This window comes from Temnothorax curvispinosus, unplaced genomic scaffold (assembly GCF_003070985.1).
Source record: "Temnothorax curvispinosus isolate PA1 unplaced genomic scaffold, ASM307098v1 QBEX01015436.1, whole genome shotgun sequence".
In the NCBI taxonomy this organism is placed as follows: Eukaryota; Metazoa; Arthropoda; class Insecta; order Hymenoptera; family Formicidae; genus Temnothorax; species Temnothorax curvispinosus.
The window spans coordinates 280873-295097 of NW_020225216.1; the positions used below are offsets into that span (position 1 = coordinate 280873).

The window sequence follows — 14225 nt, forward strand, 5'->3', positions numbered from 1 at the left end:
ACCTAGACAGCAGCGAGTTATCGATATAAACGACACGTTTTGAACGATTTGTCGCGCTAACTTGATAAATATATCACAAACAAAATTACTGTATTAATCATCGCGGGTAATTTCAGCGGGACGTCGCGGCCGAGTGGCATTAATTTATGTCCGAAAATAATCTGTTAACCGCGAACAGCTCTCTTTCGATTAATAATACCGATAACATTATTGCCAAACGGCCATCGTGCATACAAAGTGTTCCAAACCATCGAATGTTCCTTAAACGGCAGGTTATTGGCCAATTTAGAGTTGATTTCTCTTTATTAAAAGATCGAGGACGTTTTTTTTTTCAATTTCAGGTATTTTTGTAACAAAGCGTGAAATTGAAATTTCGCTTACACAAAGACTAAAACTAGAAATTAATTAGCAAATATTAATCTCTTATATATCTGGCGTTTCGAAACTTAATCTGTAAGAAGCATTTTATTTTTTATTGCTAATTGTTTAAAAACTGTATCTTGATATTTTTTATTTAAACAATATCTGTCTTAAATTACATAAGAATAATATGCGACGAAAAGAACATCCGGACACTCGGTATGTAACTCGTTCGCCTAAAGACCGGATTTCTCAGATATTAACGGCCCGTCTCTTTTGCAACGTAACGAAACGAGGCTCGCAAGATGCATCAACTTTCAGTTCTCTCTCCTCTCCCCCCTCTCCCCCCCCCCCCTCTCTCTCTCTCTCTCTCTCTCTTCTTGCGTGTTGATTAAGTTGAAATTTATTATTAAACCATACCGATATATGTTCCCGCGCATAATTTTACGACGAGGGGCTTTAATTTCCTGAGGAACGCACATTAATCATTTATCGGTGATTAACTCGTAGAGCCGTCGATAAAACTGAGAACGGTTCCCGATATTGTACGCAACGGCGAAAAGTCGATACGGAAATCTCTGAATGTTTCTCGTTACGAGAACCGAGTTTAAAGTATTCGTTTAAGCTCATTTTAAACGATCTACAATTCGCGATCAAATTTCACGATAAAATTCTACAATATCTATATTTAGGATTTTATGTGCCTATTAATACATACAAAAAATATTGGAAGTAGCCGAATATACATATATACATATATACATACCTATATAAAATTACATTAAAAATAAACATTAAAATATCTATACATAAAATAACAACATATAAAATTATAAATAAAGTTAACGGAATAAATATAAAATATGTAATAGCATGACACGATTTTCTTTGAAATTATGATTTGCTATTGATTCCGCGATTTACAAATGGTACACTGCAATTTCATCGATCTGCTTGTTCTTCAGCTTCCCTCTGGCAACAACACTTATCGAGATATGGCGTTAGCACACGGAGAATTTTTTTCTCAAGCCAAAGTAACATATCTATATAAATATCTTTTTTGTTTTTAATCTGAGCAATCCCCATTAATCTGAACTTTGAAGTGAAGAGTTTTATCAAATAATAGCAATTGCACATGACTCGATTAAAATTTATATTATATAATTAGGTACAGCCTTTTTGTAACGACACCTTATTGATGTATTAGAAGCTGCAAAATCAGAAAATAGCCACTTCCGCTTATCTATTCGCTTATCTCTTTTTCTTTCTCTTACTTTGGGCCGGTATCACAGTCTCCGATTAACGTGATCCTCCGATTAAACTCACTCTTCCTCTCTTTCTAGGGGGACAGTTAGAAAGAGATGCAGAGTGAGTTTAATCGGAGGATCACGTTAATCGGAGACTGTGATACCGGCTCTTTTTCTCTTTCTTTGTTATTATAGCATGACTTCGACCAAATTCTCTGATTAACTTAATAGGTAATTAACTTGTCAATTAAGAAACTTTTAGTATTTTGTTAACAAGAATAGGATTACTAATTTGTTGTTGTTTGACAAATGGGGAGGAAAACTAGTTTAAAAAAAGCGAATAAAATAATTAAAATTAAAATAATTAAAATAATTAAAAATCCGCTATAATTATACCGATTGAATTAATCAGCGATTAAATTAATTTGGATTTCATCGAAGTCGCCCTTAATACAATACAGCTACTACAGCTATATATAATTAACACTATAATAGAACAAGGGAGTCAAAATAATTCGACTTATTTGACGTTTTTTAAAATAATTAATATTCATTTTTAAAACATCACAATTTTTGAAATTTTCTCTAACTTTTATTGAAATATATATCAATAATTTTATCAATTTGTTTTTTCTCTCTTTTTTCCATTTTGACCCTTTTTTACTTCGGTGGAAATGGGTATAGACTAATTTTCGATAGTATTAAAAATAGTGTTCGATAGTGTTAAAAAACAAGATATATACATACCGCCCGTTGTCTGCGTCCAGTGCGTCCACTGTCCTTTGCATCTCCATCTGCTCAGACGCGCTTCGCCGAGAAAGTATAAGTACGTGGCGTGGAGACGATCGCTCGATAAATTCTGATTCGCACACACAAAAGATAAATCGCCGGTTACCAATAAAGTCACATGATATCAGCGTATATAATCGCGTGTATATTGTGCGTTGATATTTACGTTAAAATGAATCTCCAATCCGCGTGTGTGAGAATCACTTTTATGTCACACGTGCGTGGAAAGTGGCCCATTCCGCGCGCGATGCGCGCGTGATAAACCACTTTCCACGCACTTTTAATATAAAATATATATATATGTATACCGCAGCAAATATATTACACTTTCGCAGCTGAACGATATAAAGTTTTTCGCCTTTTTAAACGAAACCGTGATCCAACAAACGTTTTAATTAATTTATTCGGGACCAACAAACGATTCCGCATCGATGGCCGTTTTGAAACGAAAAACTGTAAAGAATTCCATAATATTTATCGGCTATATATACACTAAAAATTATTTTTGTATTTACATAAAACCTATTAACTAACAAATGTTTAAATTAGTCTGACAATCACCTATTATATAACTAACAAACGATTTGTAAAAAAAAATATTTTAAGTCAAAGTTGTCCGGCTAAAGGCTATTCTACAATTGCGTAAACGTAGGGTTGTAGGAGTAAGAGTAAGAAATTGACCAATCACAGTCGAATTTGAGGAGAATAATCGACTGTGGATTGGTCAATTTCTTACTCCTACTCCTACAACCCTACGTTTACGCAATTGTAGAATAGCCTTAACTCTCTCTGCACCTATCTTCATTCACTTTGTAGCAGTAATGCCACCTGAAGTGATCTGACTGAACACTGAACCTGAACGAACAACGAACGTGGGATTAACATAACCTCATGTAAATTATCAAACGGAACCTTCTTATCCAAAATAAATTCAATATTACGTAAACGAATACCAGATTTCTATTCGTATCTATGTCTCTCGGATTTCTAGATTTTTCCACGTTACTGATACGGCAATTGTCTACAATAGATTGATGTTTTTCATAGATAAATATAAATATAAAATCGCGGCATTTTTATATCACGTAACATAAAAATAATGACCGAACAGGAGGAACTTATCGTCTGTGTGCCCGGTAATTATTTATTTGTTATTAGCGACGTCGATTCAATAACTTTGCAAGTATTAGACTAATTTCTCAATATTTTTTCAAGGCCAAAGGTTATGTGTAGCTGATAAAAGCAACGTAGCCGGACCTGGGACATACGAGCAGCAGGGTTACATCTATTCGAAGCTCGCTGGGATCGTAAAATTAGTAACAAACGACAAAGTAAGTTTTACGTTTCTGTATTTAACATACTGGAACAAATATCTCTAAACATACATTGTTACAGACTCGTACGATTGAGGTACGTGGTATAACGGAGCAAAGCATCGTTCCTGCGCCAGGAGACATCGTGACGGCCATGGTCACTGTAGTTAATCAAAGATTTTGTAAATGTAGCATCAAGTGCGTGGGTGACATAGTACTGACGAGACCTTACAGAGGAATACTGAGGAAGGAGGATGTTCGAGCAATTGACAAAGACAAAATAGAGATGTACAAGTGCTATCGACCTGGAGACATCATTCTCGCAAGAGTTGTATCCTTTTAGCCTCATTCTGCGAAATGGTATATCTAAACATCGACGATTATGCCTGTAATCTTTCCTATACGTTTCGATAGATGCCAATGACAGAAATACACACTTATCAATTGAGCACCGCGGAAAATGAACTAGGAGTAGTTATAGCTCACAGCGATGAAGGTAATGGCTCTGTGTATTCTATCCTCTTTGCTAACTAATTTTAATGGCTTATCTTACAGGTGTTGCCATGGTGCCGATCAGCTGGACACAGATACAATGCCCGAAATCTTTGAGCAAGGAATTCCGTAAAGTTGCTAAAGTTGTGCCAGAACATATCGTAGCGGAACAGACTGAGTAATAAGCCTACAAGTAATCAGTCTTTCAACTGCATAGTATATTTTACATCGTAATACAATTTCATGTAAAAAGTTTATATAAGTGAACATAATTCTCGTATATTGACATTAAAGATAAAGATTAAACAATTTGGAACAGCAAGTAAAGAAGTTCCCAAACATTTCTATTTTAATTAAATTCTTTTTATATTTTTTATCTAATATTTGATTCACATACACATTTTTTAATACATATCCTCTTTCCGTTTCCTATTTCTATCGCTAGAAAGAAACCATTGCGCTCAAGCGACTCAAGGCAATGAATGCCAGGATTGCTTTCGAAAACTTCCCTCGGGTGCACACCAGCGTCGTTTTGTCCTTGTTCAATTTTTAGTAAGTAACAAAGATAGAACGACGCGATGTGCACCCAAATAAAAGTTTTCGAACGCAGCCCTGAGTGGCAGCACTGTCAGCGTTTTGACGTAAATATTTATATCGTGCCCATAGATGAATATTCCCGTTCAAATATTTTACAATTTACAAATTATCTGTTGTCATTTGATAAAATAGTGACACAAATAAGCAAAAATGGCCGAAGCGTCATTTTTTAAGCCATCGGACACTGAATCACTGAATTACACTCAGGGTAAGCGCTCGTTATAATTTACGAGGTTAGATATTCGATCTATATGTGTTACACACAATAGAAAATAGAAATATATAGATGAAAAAGCGCATTTTCGGCATCTCATAATTATTAATCCTAAAATTCAATTACGATAAACAATAGTGAAATAATTTTCAATAAACGACATATTTGTTGATTGATTTTACCTAATTATTACGTTATTATTGACATAATTGCAAATTGCATTAATATTAACACAATAATTGCGTATTGAATACAGCTATTAAGCAAAATTAATCATGTTTTATACAAAATAAATGATGAACACAGCTTGAATGGTTTGTGCAGAAATTCGGCAGATGATGCATGGATTTGGTGACAGTAGTGAACCATTGTTGGAATCTGTAAAGATCATAGAGGATGTCGTGCTGCAACAAATGAAAACAATTGTCAGAAGAGCCTGTGAAATCGCGGATAGACGAGCCAATTCGAAGAAGAGCAATGTCATCAATGGAGAGGATCTTCTCTTTCTTTTACGTAAAGACAAAGTCAAGCTTCAGCGCATTGTGAAATATCTTGGTAAATATGCAGTAAAATTTTTTAATTATGTCGTGCTGTTGTTTTTTACAGGCTATGACTTTTTCTTTCAGAAATCAGAGAATTGGGATGCTCGGTTCAAAAACTTATGGCGAATGACAACCCACAAACTACCGTGGATTCTGAACAAATGGATGGTACCAAGAAAAAAGTGCCATTTCAGAGTTTTCTAGAACAGATTGACAACACGGGTGAACTTCTAGAAAATTCATCCTTCGTGGACGATATTAAACGACGCAGATGCATTCGTGCGGACATCGCGTCGAGGTCCATGGATGAAATGCATTACATAAAATTCAGCAAGGCACGTCGTGTGTCCTTTGCGAACAAAAGTCGCAATAAATTCTGTGACTGGATTTGCTTGGATGGTACTATCTCAATTAGTATTAAAATTATATGCGTAGCCTACATTTTAATTATCATATTTAATTATAGGTGATGTTACCTTGTCAAAACAAGCACAAACAATCTTGTCTTACCTTGCATATGAAACGGTTGCTCAAATTGTTGATCTCGTATTTTTAGTACGGCAAGATCAAGGTAAAATAATGCATGGTGATGCTATAGATCGGCAACGACTCAATTATGTTAATCCATTTACATTTAAACCACGCTATCATAGTAAGGTACATATTATAGTTGTTAAAACATCAAAATAACAAAGCAACATATATATTTGTTTGTTCTCTTCTTTATAGAATTTCGTAATGAAACCATTAACTCCTTCAGAGATAACTGAAGCCCTTAGGCGGTACTGGTCTCCACAGCTAGATATGACAGGTCCATTTAATAGGTGGTCCATGAGAAGACCGCACTTGAAACTTCTTTCATGTTAGATGTAAAGATCTGAAGAAGGTAAACCCTATGATTTATTAGTCGGAATTATTTATTTGCAAAGAGAAATTATTTAATTTGCCAGGAAGTGATACATAAAACATGTGCAACACTAAAATTGACTCGTATTTATTGACATTTTCTTGATTTCTTGTACATGTGTTTCATTTTCCTAAATCATAACTTTACACACGAAACCACGTTCTTTTTTTTATCGATTTTTTATTATAAAACCGAGTAAAGTTACCATGTAATAATAATTATAGAGATATTTATGATCCTCCTTAAAATAATTACAATATTCTCTGTACATTTTACATTTGGTAGTCCCTGATTGTTTTCCAAAAGATAAAATATAGTTATATTACTGCTTGTAATTACTGCTACAGTGATACATTATACTTTTCATAAAATATTTGAATCTATTTTCTTTTACACGAATTATCAACGCTTTGGCGATACAGTGTAGTCTCTTAAAACCTAACATGATGTACTCATTCTACAATCACTTACAGAATTTAGTACAGTGAATAAAATAATATCCACAAGATCTTTAACTAATATCATCAGTAACTGTCTATTTGTCTTACGAATTTATACAGATGCTAATTTTGTTTCTATATCATGGTGAGAGTAGTGTTGATACTCGTGCTTTTCCTTCTGCACCCCCGGTTATACAAGTTCCGGATTGATTGGCAGTCGACCAGTCGCAACATAGAGTACCTTTGTGTCCGCCTAGCTCTAAAATCTTTCCTTGTGCACCTGGTGGCATCTGAAACAGAAAAGTCTCGCGTGTGTCAAAATAAGTTTTTAAACATTATGTCATTATGCATGTACCCAATAGATATTGAGTATATATTTGTATAAAATATCTTGTACATAAGTGTACCTTGTATATATTTCCTCCAGTTTGTGTGCAGAGTAACATATAATTGCCGCTCTGATCGAAAGTAAATAATTTCCCATGAACGGGGTTCTTCTCGATCTTAATTTTAGTCTCCCACAAGATCTTTCCAAAATGATTCAAGCTCCTTTGGCATAGCTTACCGTCCTCGCTTTGCGCGCATATGTTCGTATAATCGTTAATTAATTCTATGTCGATTATTGGGCTAGAGTGGCAGTTGAGATTGTCTATTATCTCGTTTCGCCTCAGATCATGTATCAGTATATTGCCATTAGACAATCCCGTGATAAGTAATTGGCCATTATGATTGAAAGCAGAACATAAAGCAGTGACGTTCTGTTCCAGCGGCAACGTTCTCTCAAGCTTTCTCGTTTTTATATCGTACAGCAACAATTTACCCTCGTTGCCATCCGATACAGAACAGACGAATGTCGATTCCGTCGGATTGCAGATCAAAGTGACGATTCGCGAATTTTCATGCTGGATATCCCAGAGCGTTTTGCAATCTCGCGTATCGTGCAATTGAATTAAACCATTGTTGTCACCGTGTAGGAAATAACGTTCGTTTTTCGATATCCAGTCCAACGAGGTGATAGCTTTGTTAGAATTTGCTGTGACGGAAGTGAACGTAGTAACAGTCCTGAAACAAATACAGATAATAAGAATTACATATTATCGATGCTTCATTGATAGGGAAAGTTATACACTGTTCTTACTTTGGTGAAGGAATCGGCGTCCATACTTTGATGACACCATCGGCGTCGCCCGTCGCGACGTACGATCCGCTTGCGTTACTTTTGCATTGAATTATGGAGGTTTTGTGCTCTGTATACTCCTCCTGTAAATGTTAGGTATTGTACAAAAGCGATTGATGTAATTAATAATAGAAATTTTCTGAGATTAGTAAGGTTCTTTAACCTGACTTAAAAGAATATAACTGGAATCTATTTTTTCCTTAGTTTTTCTCTCGATAGCAGTGTCCATAGAAGAGTCTCTTTTCCTAGAACTATTTAATCTTGAATCACAGCTGATGCTCCTCTTGGCGACTGCCTCGGACTTACTGATCGAATTCACCCGTCCTTTCGTGTTTGTCCGTTTGGTCGAAACCATTTCAGATTCCGCATTTTTTTTTATATTTGTTGCAGACTTCCTGCTTAGGATTGGACTGGACCCACCGCCAATATTTCTTATGAGATTCCTCAGTGTTTTTGGATTTTCCAGTAACGGCGACTCTCTATTATTTATAAGTATAAATAATTATATTAATTATAATTATTATAGAACCTTCTTTTATGAAATATAGCGGACGTGAACTTACTGAGCAATAATGTAAAAATCATCCATGATGGGGGGATGTTGGGGTGCCGGGCCCGGATTAACATCCGATATGCTTTCTATTTTAACAGACTCACTCAACCGTTGCCTCAACGTTTCATTTTCCTCTTGCAATCGTTTTAATTTGTTCGTGTCTTCGTCAATTGTGAGTAACGTCGGTTGTGGCATACACTAAGATAACGACATTTTAAATTTCTCATCACTCAATATCACATTTCATACCATATAATCGCATGTCTTTTATCTTATTTTGTTACAAAATGGTGCGTTAGAAAGTAGTGCGTTGAAAAATACTAATTTTTTATAGGCATATTTAACTGATTGTGAAATAATGCTCTTCTCTTATCTTACAGCTCTATTATTTAACCTTATCATTTATCTGGGAAAATTAATTTGAGCTTTGCAATGCGATGAAAATGCTTTTTTACTTACTTGAAAGATGGTTGCTAGGAAATTATGTAAAGATACCAACATGGTGTCGTGCCATTGCCTGCTAAAATGGACCGAGTAAGCCGGATTGTCTTCGGGATTTTTGATAAAGGCAAGAGCTGCAATGTCACAAAGCGTACAAATTATAATCTCCTAAATCCGCAGTGTAAATAAATTATAAATTAATATAATTAATAAACAAAGGACATACCGAACCATTCCTTCCATTCCGAGTGACCCTGTAGCTCTGGTGCCATTTTCGTGAAAAATTCTTGTATCCTATCTTGCTTGCCATTTACGGCTGCGTTCACCAAGTACATTTTTAGCACAGCGTTCTCCAACTTTCTAATCGCGGGCGTAAAATGGCTTTCCAGTCGGCAAAACATTCTAGTATCCAAGTGTCCCCATAATTCTCTCAACGACGTCAAATCATAATTATATATATATTGCATTAATTGATCAATTATTTTATCTACCTGTTCAATCAAACATAGTCAAGTACTGTTAAGCAAGCAATATACAATTTTTTACCAATAATATCTATAGCTCATGTACAAATATTTTTGTTGACATGTAACACTTTACATATATAATGAACGGTAAGTAAATATACATATAACAGCAGAATAAAGCAGACACGACTGATAGGAACAATCGGAAAATAGGATTTATCGCGCGATTATCCTGAATCTTGACCTTTTGATAAGGCCGCACTCTTATTTGGTTGGATATTTTGTTGTTATTTTGCTATAATCATGCTTACCCTAAATCCTTTTTCCTTTTCCGCTTTCAGATCATTATCGAAAGCCTTCAGGGTCTGACTAAAACCTCTGAAGAGCAAGTACTCCTTTACCAACTCGTCTACATACTGTACGTGAGACATTTTCCCTCCAATTTCTTTGAAATGTTACTCGTTTGCACCAGTTGACAGCTGCATATTGTCATCCTTCGGCCATCTTGGTTCCCCACTGGAAGTAGATACAACAGCAACACTTCGCCTGCATGTAGGATTGCCAACAGAAAGCTTTACAATAGAAAGGTATGTGAGATTGAGAATACTGAGAGTTCATATCGACCAATTTCTCGAGTCGTTGAACAATCGAAAGAATCATTTAATTGTTTAAAGAGAAATTATTATGTTTAGAGAATAATTAATTATTGTAAAAAGATACAAAATATGTTAGGAAAAAATGTTTGATTAAGAAGAAAAGAAACACAAAAATCAATAAATTTAATATCTTTGAAGAGAAATTGACAATTTAAAAAAAAGAACGAAGCATTGTTGGTAGAGAAAAAAGTTTGTGATTTAAAAATAAAAAAATACTATATCTGCTTTTAAAGAAGGCATGTAAGATATTGAATTGTTGCCGCTTTTCCGCGATGCTGATTGATTCTCTCATTGCGCTTATTTCGTGAGCATTTGTCATCGCATATTTTGACAGTTTATGTATCAAGGAGTTAATAATGTAATAGTAATAGTATAATGTTAAAGCTAAATAGCGCGTGCGAAGCGCGCGTCTGTGATGTTTATAGTTCTATAGTAGATTATAAAATTATTATATTTAGAAAAAAAAAGAATTATTTTATAAAAACACAAAACATTACTTTTGGAAAGGAAAGTTTGATTAAAAAATGAGAAGAAAGAAATATCACAAAAGATTATAAAATTATTATATTTAAAATAATATTATTTATTTAAAAAAAAATATGAAGCATTATTTTGAGAGGAAGAAATTTATTAAAAATAAGAATAAAAAACTGCATAAACATTGTAAATCTATTATATTTAGTTTATTAAAGAAATTAACTATTTTAAAAAGGCATTATCTTTAAAAGAAAAAAATTTGATTATTATTAAAAATTATTAATATTAAAAAATAAACTTGACTAAAAGAAGAAAAAAGTATTATAAAAGATCATAAAATTAAAATTATATTGATGCTTATAATAAGGAATAAATGCGAATGTCAATCTGAGTGTACGAGTCTTACGTTTATTTGTAGGTAAATTCGATAAATAATAATTACAATAGTATTAATTGTATATCTTGTTACAGTGACTTAAATTTATCCATTTACAGATTCATAATTTACATGGATTTAATTTTCAACGAGTGATAAAATGACGAAAACACTATACATTCATCAGACTGTTCGCTTTTTTTCCAATGTAGAAGAAAAATAATATTCCTGCCGAATAGCGATGTGTGTATGTGGCGCGTGAGTGTGTATGTATATGTGCGGGCATTCGCATATATATATGTGTGTTGATTGTAGATTAAACTGTATTACGCATAGAAATCTTTGCCATATAATTACTGTAAAAATTCAACAAATAATCTCATCTTTGAAAAGGCACGAGTGTTTTGTTTCCGTCACGAAAATCGAAATTCTCCCGTCGGATCTTAATCCCTTCACTATTACAATTATATTCTACAACGACGCATTCGCATTTACGGAAAAAGAAATTTTTTTAAATGTTTAGTCATTCTGGACAATTTTGAATCTTCAATCTTCAAAATTCGGGATTTAAAGAATTTTAAATTTCTTTGAATATATATATAGGTATACATATATAGGTATATATATATATATATATATATATATATATATATATATATTATTAATTTTAATGTGAATATTAATTATTATGATTTTATGCACATGCAATTTTTCATTCATTTTTTTAACATGAGTTTTTCAAGTTTATTTATCACTTATTTATTTTTCCAAACGTAGATAAAATGTCATACTGAAGAAATTAGTAATTATCACGTAAATTACATAAATTAAACATGCTTTTTATACGATGATGATACATTATCGTAACTTCCTCTTATAATCCCAACGGGAGGATTATCGAAATCATAGAATAATTTATCGCAGATAAACGATTAATTAAAACTCGCAGACCGAGAATAGGTCATTGAAGTGAATCGTTCTTGCGAACTTCGCATCACGCGAAAAAACTCAGCATCACGGTCTTACACACAGGTCTGGAAACTCAGACCGATTTTGGTGGTGGGGGATGGTCGTTTTAGCAAGGAACAATTTATTTCACGGCGTTGTCACCATGCATCGCTGTCATCGCGAAGTGTAGATGGTAACCCATGGTAACGTGACAACAATCTTTTAATTGCGCTTAATTCAAGTGCATTTTTGAAAATGACATTTCATGACATTTTTTGATGACATTTCTTTGAGCACATTTCTAAGTTGAAAGACTTTTTTCAGTTCTTGAGGACATGGACAGCGACATGGATTGAAAATAACATCTTTCTTCTGTAAATCTTTTTTTATATGACATTTTCTTTCTTTAAATAACTGTCACAGTAAAAAGGTTGGTATCGACCTTAATTGTGTGTACAACTGCATTGATATTTCTTGAAATGAGAATGTAAATATTGTGAATATACTTGTAAATTAACTATGGATTTTCAAAACGGGTTATTATTTACTTTATTATTTACTTCCTAAAGACTCATAGCCTTCAACTTTTTAATTAATCTTATAAAACCGAGGCATACATAAGGTAAGAATCAGAATTAATACAAGTCGACGGCGCTCATACCGCGTCATCTTTAAATAGTGTAAATTAAGAATAAATTATCAATTTATTAATTTGCGCATTCGTATAATAAAAGATTTCAATCGTTTTTTCTTAATACAAAGTTATTTATTATTCCTTTCCTCATTTAGAACTTCAATTATTGCCTATCTGACACTCACGATTTTGAATTTACTAATTACTATTTCCGTCTTTGTCCCACCACATAGTACACTGACCGATGGCAGCGACTCTTGCGGTCAAAAAGCGAGTTATTTTCTTCGTCGCTTAAGACGACCATCCCCCACCACTAGAGTTTCCAGACCTGTGTGTAAGACCGTGCTCAGCATTAACTCAGATGGAGTAATTACAAAGTCACGCGATGATAGAATATACAAAATACCAATTTCTTCTTATACTTATACTTCTTATACTTGTCAATAGACACTAGACTACGAAAAGTAAATCGTGAGATGTATTGTTACCCGCGAACATTTGGCAAGAGCAGCTGCAGAGTAGCAATATTTCTTTTTTTGTTCGATGTAGTATTTTGACAAAAATAGGTCTTCGCAATCCATCGTATTCATATAATTACAGACTATCACTGGAGATATCACTGTAACAGGCATTTAATTTACCGCAGATTGGGAGAATTGCGCTAATTCGCTTCATGGAATACGTGTGCGGTCATAAAAAATAGGAAAATATATATCTTCTGATGTAGGCATGTAGTATCTTTTATTTTATATTCGTACAATTGTACGATATGTTGTAATCATAAAATTCCATAAATATATCACCAAATTCTAAATTCACGCCCAAAATTGCAAAATAAAATTATGAAACAGAATACTATTTCACCTGTACTATTGGCAAGACTTTTCATCAAAACCTGCCTCTTAAAATTATTCACAAACCCAATCTGCGGGACTCTCACCTGACAATAAGACGCGATTTGAATATAATTGTGCGTATTATTTCGCATAAATTCGTTTCAACCTCTTCGTTGAATTATGCCCAATCATTTTACACGCAAAACTCAATCGCCTCATCTAAAACTCCATCTCTTCGGGCATTCATCAAACACGATGGCAGACGCGATTAGATCTCCAGTTTCCATAAATTCACTAATCCGCATCTTCGCGCGTCTCAGAAATATATGTACTCTCGAGAGAATCGCGTTTATTAGATGCGATTTCAACGATAGACGGACGTGTAGCGTATAATGCTCTGAAGATTTCATTGTTGGCGCCGCCGAGACGATCAGGACCGTCTTTGCATTGACGGAGAAGGAACTTAGATATTCAGAATTTAACTTAATAAAAGTGTTGAGTCCCACGAGACAGATTAATTGGACCTGATCAAAACTCACAACGCACAAACTCAATCCTGAAAAGCATCGAAGAAGATAAGTAACAGTCAAATGTCTTCGTCGCACTTCTCCATAGGTCTCAGACATAAAGACGATCCTGACAGCGATTGTCCCTCGAAGCTTGATTGCGTGCGTGCCGTGTGATTACCGCCTATTACCATTGCGTTACGTAAGCCAATTCGGACGATTATTCTCTTAAGGTCGGATAAAGAGAAAGAAA

The 14225-nt window shown here is 34.1% G+C and overlaps 4 protein-coding genes across 5 annotated transcripts in view; 3 read left to right on the plus strand and 1 right to left on the minus strand.

Annotated features, from left to right (window-relative positions):
* Positions 1–3191: 3191 nt before the first annotated feature.
* On the plus strand, positions 3192–4540 carry LOC112465722 (exosome complex component CSL4). Of its 2 annotated transcripts, XM_025033428.1 has the most exons (6): positions 3192–3289; positions 3388–3532; positions 3612–3727; positions 3792–4040; positions 4124–4205; positions 4265–4540. In XM_025033428.1, the coding sequence occupies exons 2-6, from the start codon at positions 3496–3498 to the stop codon at positions 4381–4383; spliced, it is 603 nt and encodes a 200-aa protein (XP_024889196.1). In that variant the 5' UTR covers positions 3192–3289; positions 3388–3495; the 3' UTR covers positions 4384–4540. The 2 variants fall into 2 exon arrangements, with proteins under 2 accessions (XP_024889196.1, XP_024889195.1); XM_025033427.1 differs by having other exon boundaries at positions 3212–3532.
* Positions 4541–4747: 207 nt separating this feature from the next.
* On the plus strand, positions 4748–8554 carry LOC112465721 (transcription initiation protein SPT3 homolog). Its single transcript, XM_025033426.1, has 6 exons — positions 4748–5006; positions 5337–5567; positions 5639–5953; positions 6021–6211; positions 6284–6440; positions 8469–8554. The coding sequence occupies exons 1-5, from the start codon at positions 4949–4951 to the stop codon at positions 6419–6421; spliced, it is 933 nt and encodes a 310-aa protein (XP_024889194.1). The 5' UTR covers positions 4748–4948; the 3' UTR covers positions 6422–6440; positions 8469–8554.
* On the minus strand, positions 6528–10077 carry LOC112465719 (WD repeat-containing protein 91). Its single transcript, XM_025033425.1, has 8 exons — positions 9851–10077; positions 9299–9563; positions 9091–9206; positions 8642–8829; positions 8242–8557; positions 8040–8161; positions 7309–7963; positions 6528–7191 (listed from the first exon to the last, which is right to left on the minus strand). Exons 1-8 carry the CDS (start codon positions 9968–9970, stop codon positions 7042–7044), a joined length of 1932 nt encoding a protein of 643 aa, XP_024889193.1. The 5' UTR covers positions 9971–10077; the 3' UTR covers positions 6528–7041.
* The window catches only part of LOC112465723, a 36121-nt gene continuing 31955 nt past the window's right edge, over positions 10060–14225 (plus strand). The window contains exon 1 of the mRNA XM_025033429.1: positions 10060–10126. The gene's annotated coding sequence lies outside the window, so the exon portion shown is untranslated. The remainder of the gene's footprint in view (positions 10127–14225) is intronic.

Coding starts and splice junctions, on each gene's coding strand:
- LOC112465722 (XM_025033428.1), top strand. CDS start 3,496: ATGACCGAACAGGAGGAACTTATCGTCTGTGTGCCCG. Junction 3,533..3,611: donor ACTTATCGTCTGTGTGCCCG/GTAATTATTTAT, acceptor TATTTTTTCAAG/GCCAAAGGTTATGTGTAGCT. Junction 4,041..4,123: donor ACATCATTCTCGCAAGAGTT/GTATCCTTTTAG, acceptor ACGTTTCGATAG/ATGCCAATGACAGAAATACA.
- LOC112465721 (XM_025033426.1), top strand. CDS start 4,949: ATGGCCGAAGCGTCATTTTTTAAGCCATCGGACACTGAATCACTGAAT. Junction 5,007..5,336: donor ATCACTGAATTACACTCAGG/GTAAGCGCTCGT, acceptor TGGTTTGTGCAG/AAATTCGGCAGATGATGCAT. Junction 5,568..5,638: donor GCGCATTGTGAAATATCTTG/GTAAATATGCAG, acceptor TTTTTCTTTCAG/AAATCAGAGAATTGGGATGC.
- LOC112465719 (XM_025033425.1), bottom strand. CDS start 9,970: ATGTCTCACGTACAGTATGTAGACGAGTTGGTAAAGGAGTACTTGCTC. Junction 9,207..9,298: donor GGAATGGAAGGAATGGTTCG/GTATGTCCTTTG, acceptor GTGACATTGCAG/CTCTTGCCTTTATCAAAAAT. Junction 8,162..8,241: donor GTTATATTCTTTTAAGTCAG/GTTAAAGAACCT, acceptor TAACATTTACAG/GAGGAGTATACAGAGCACAA.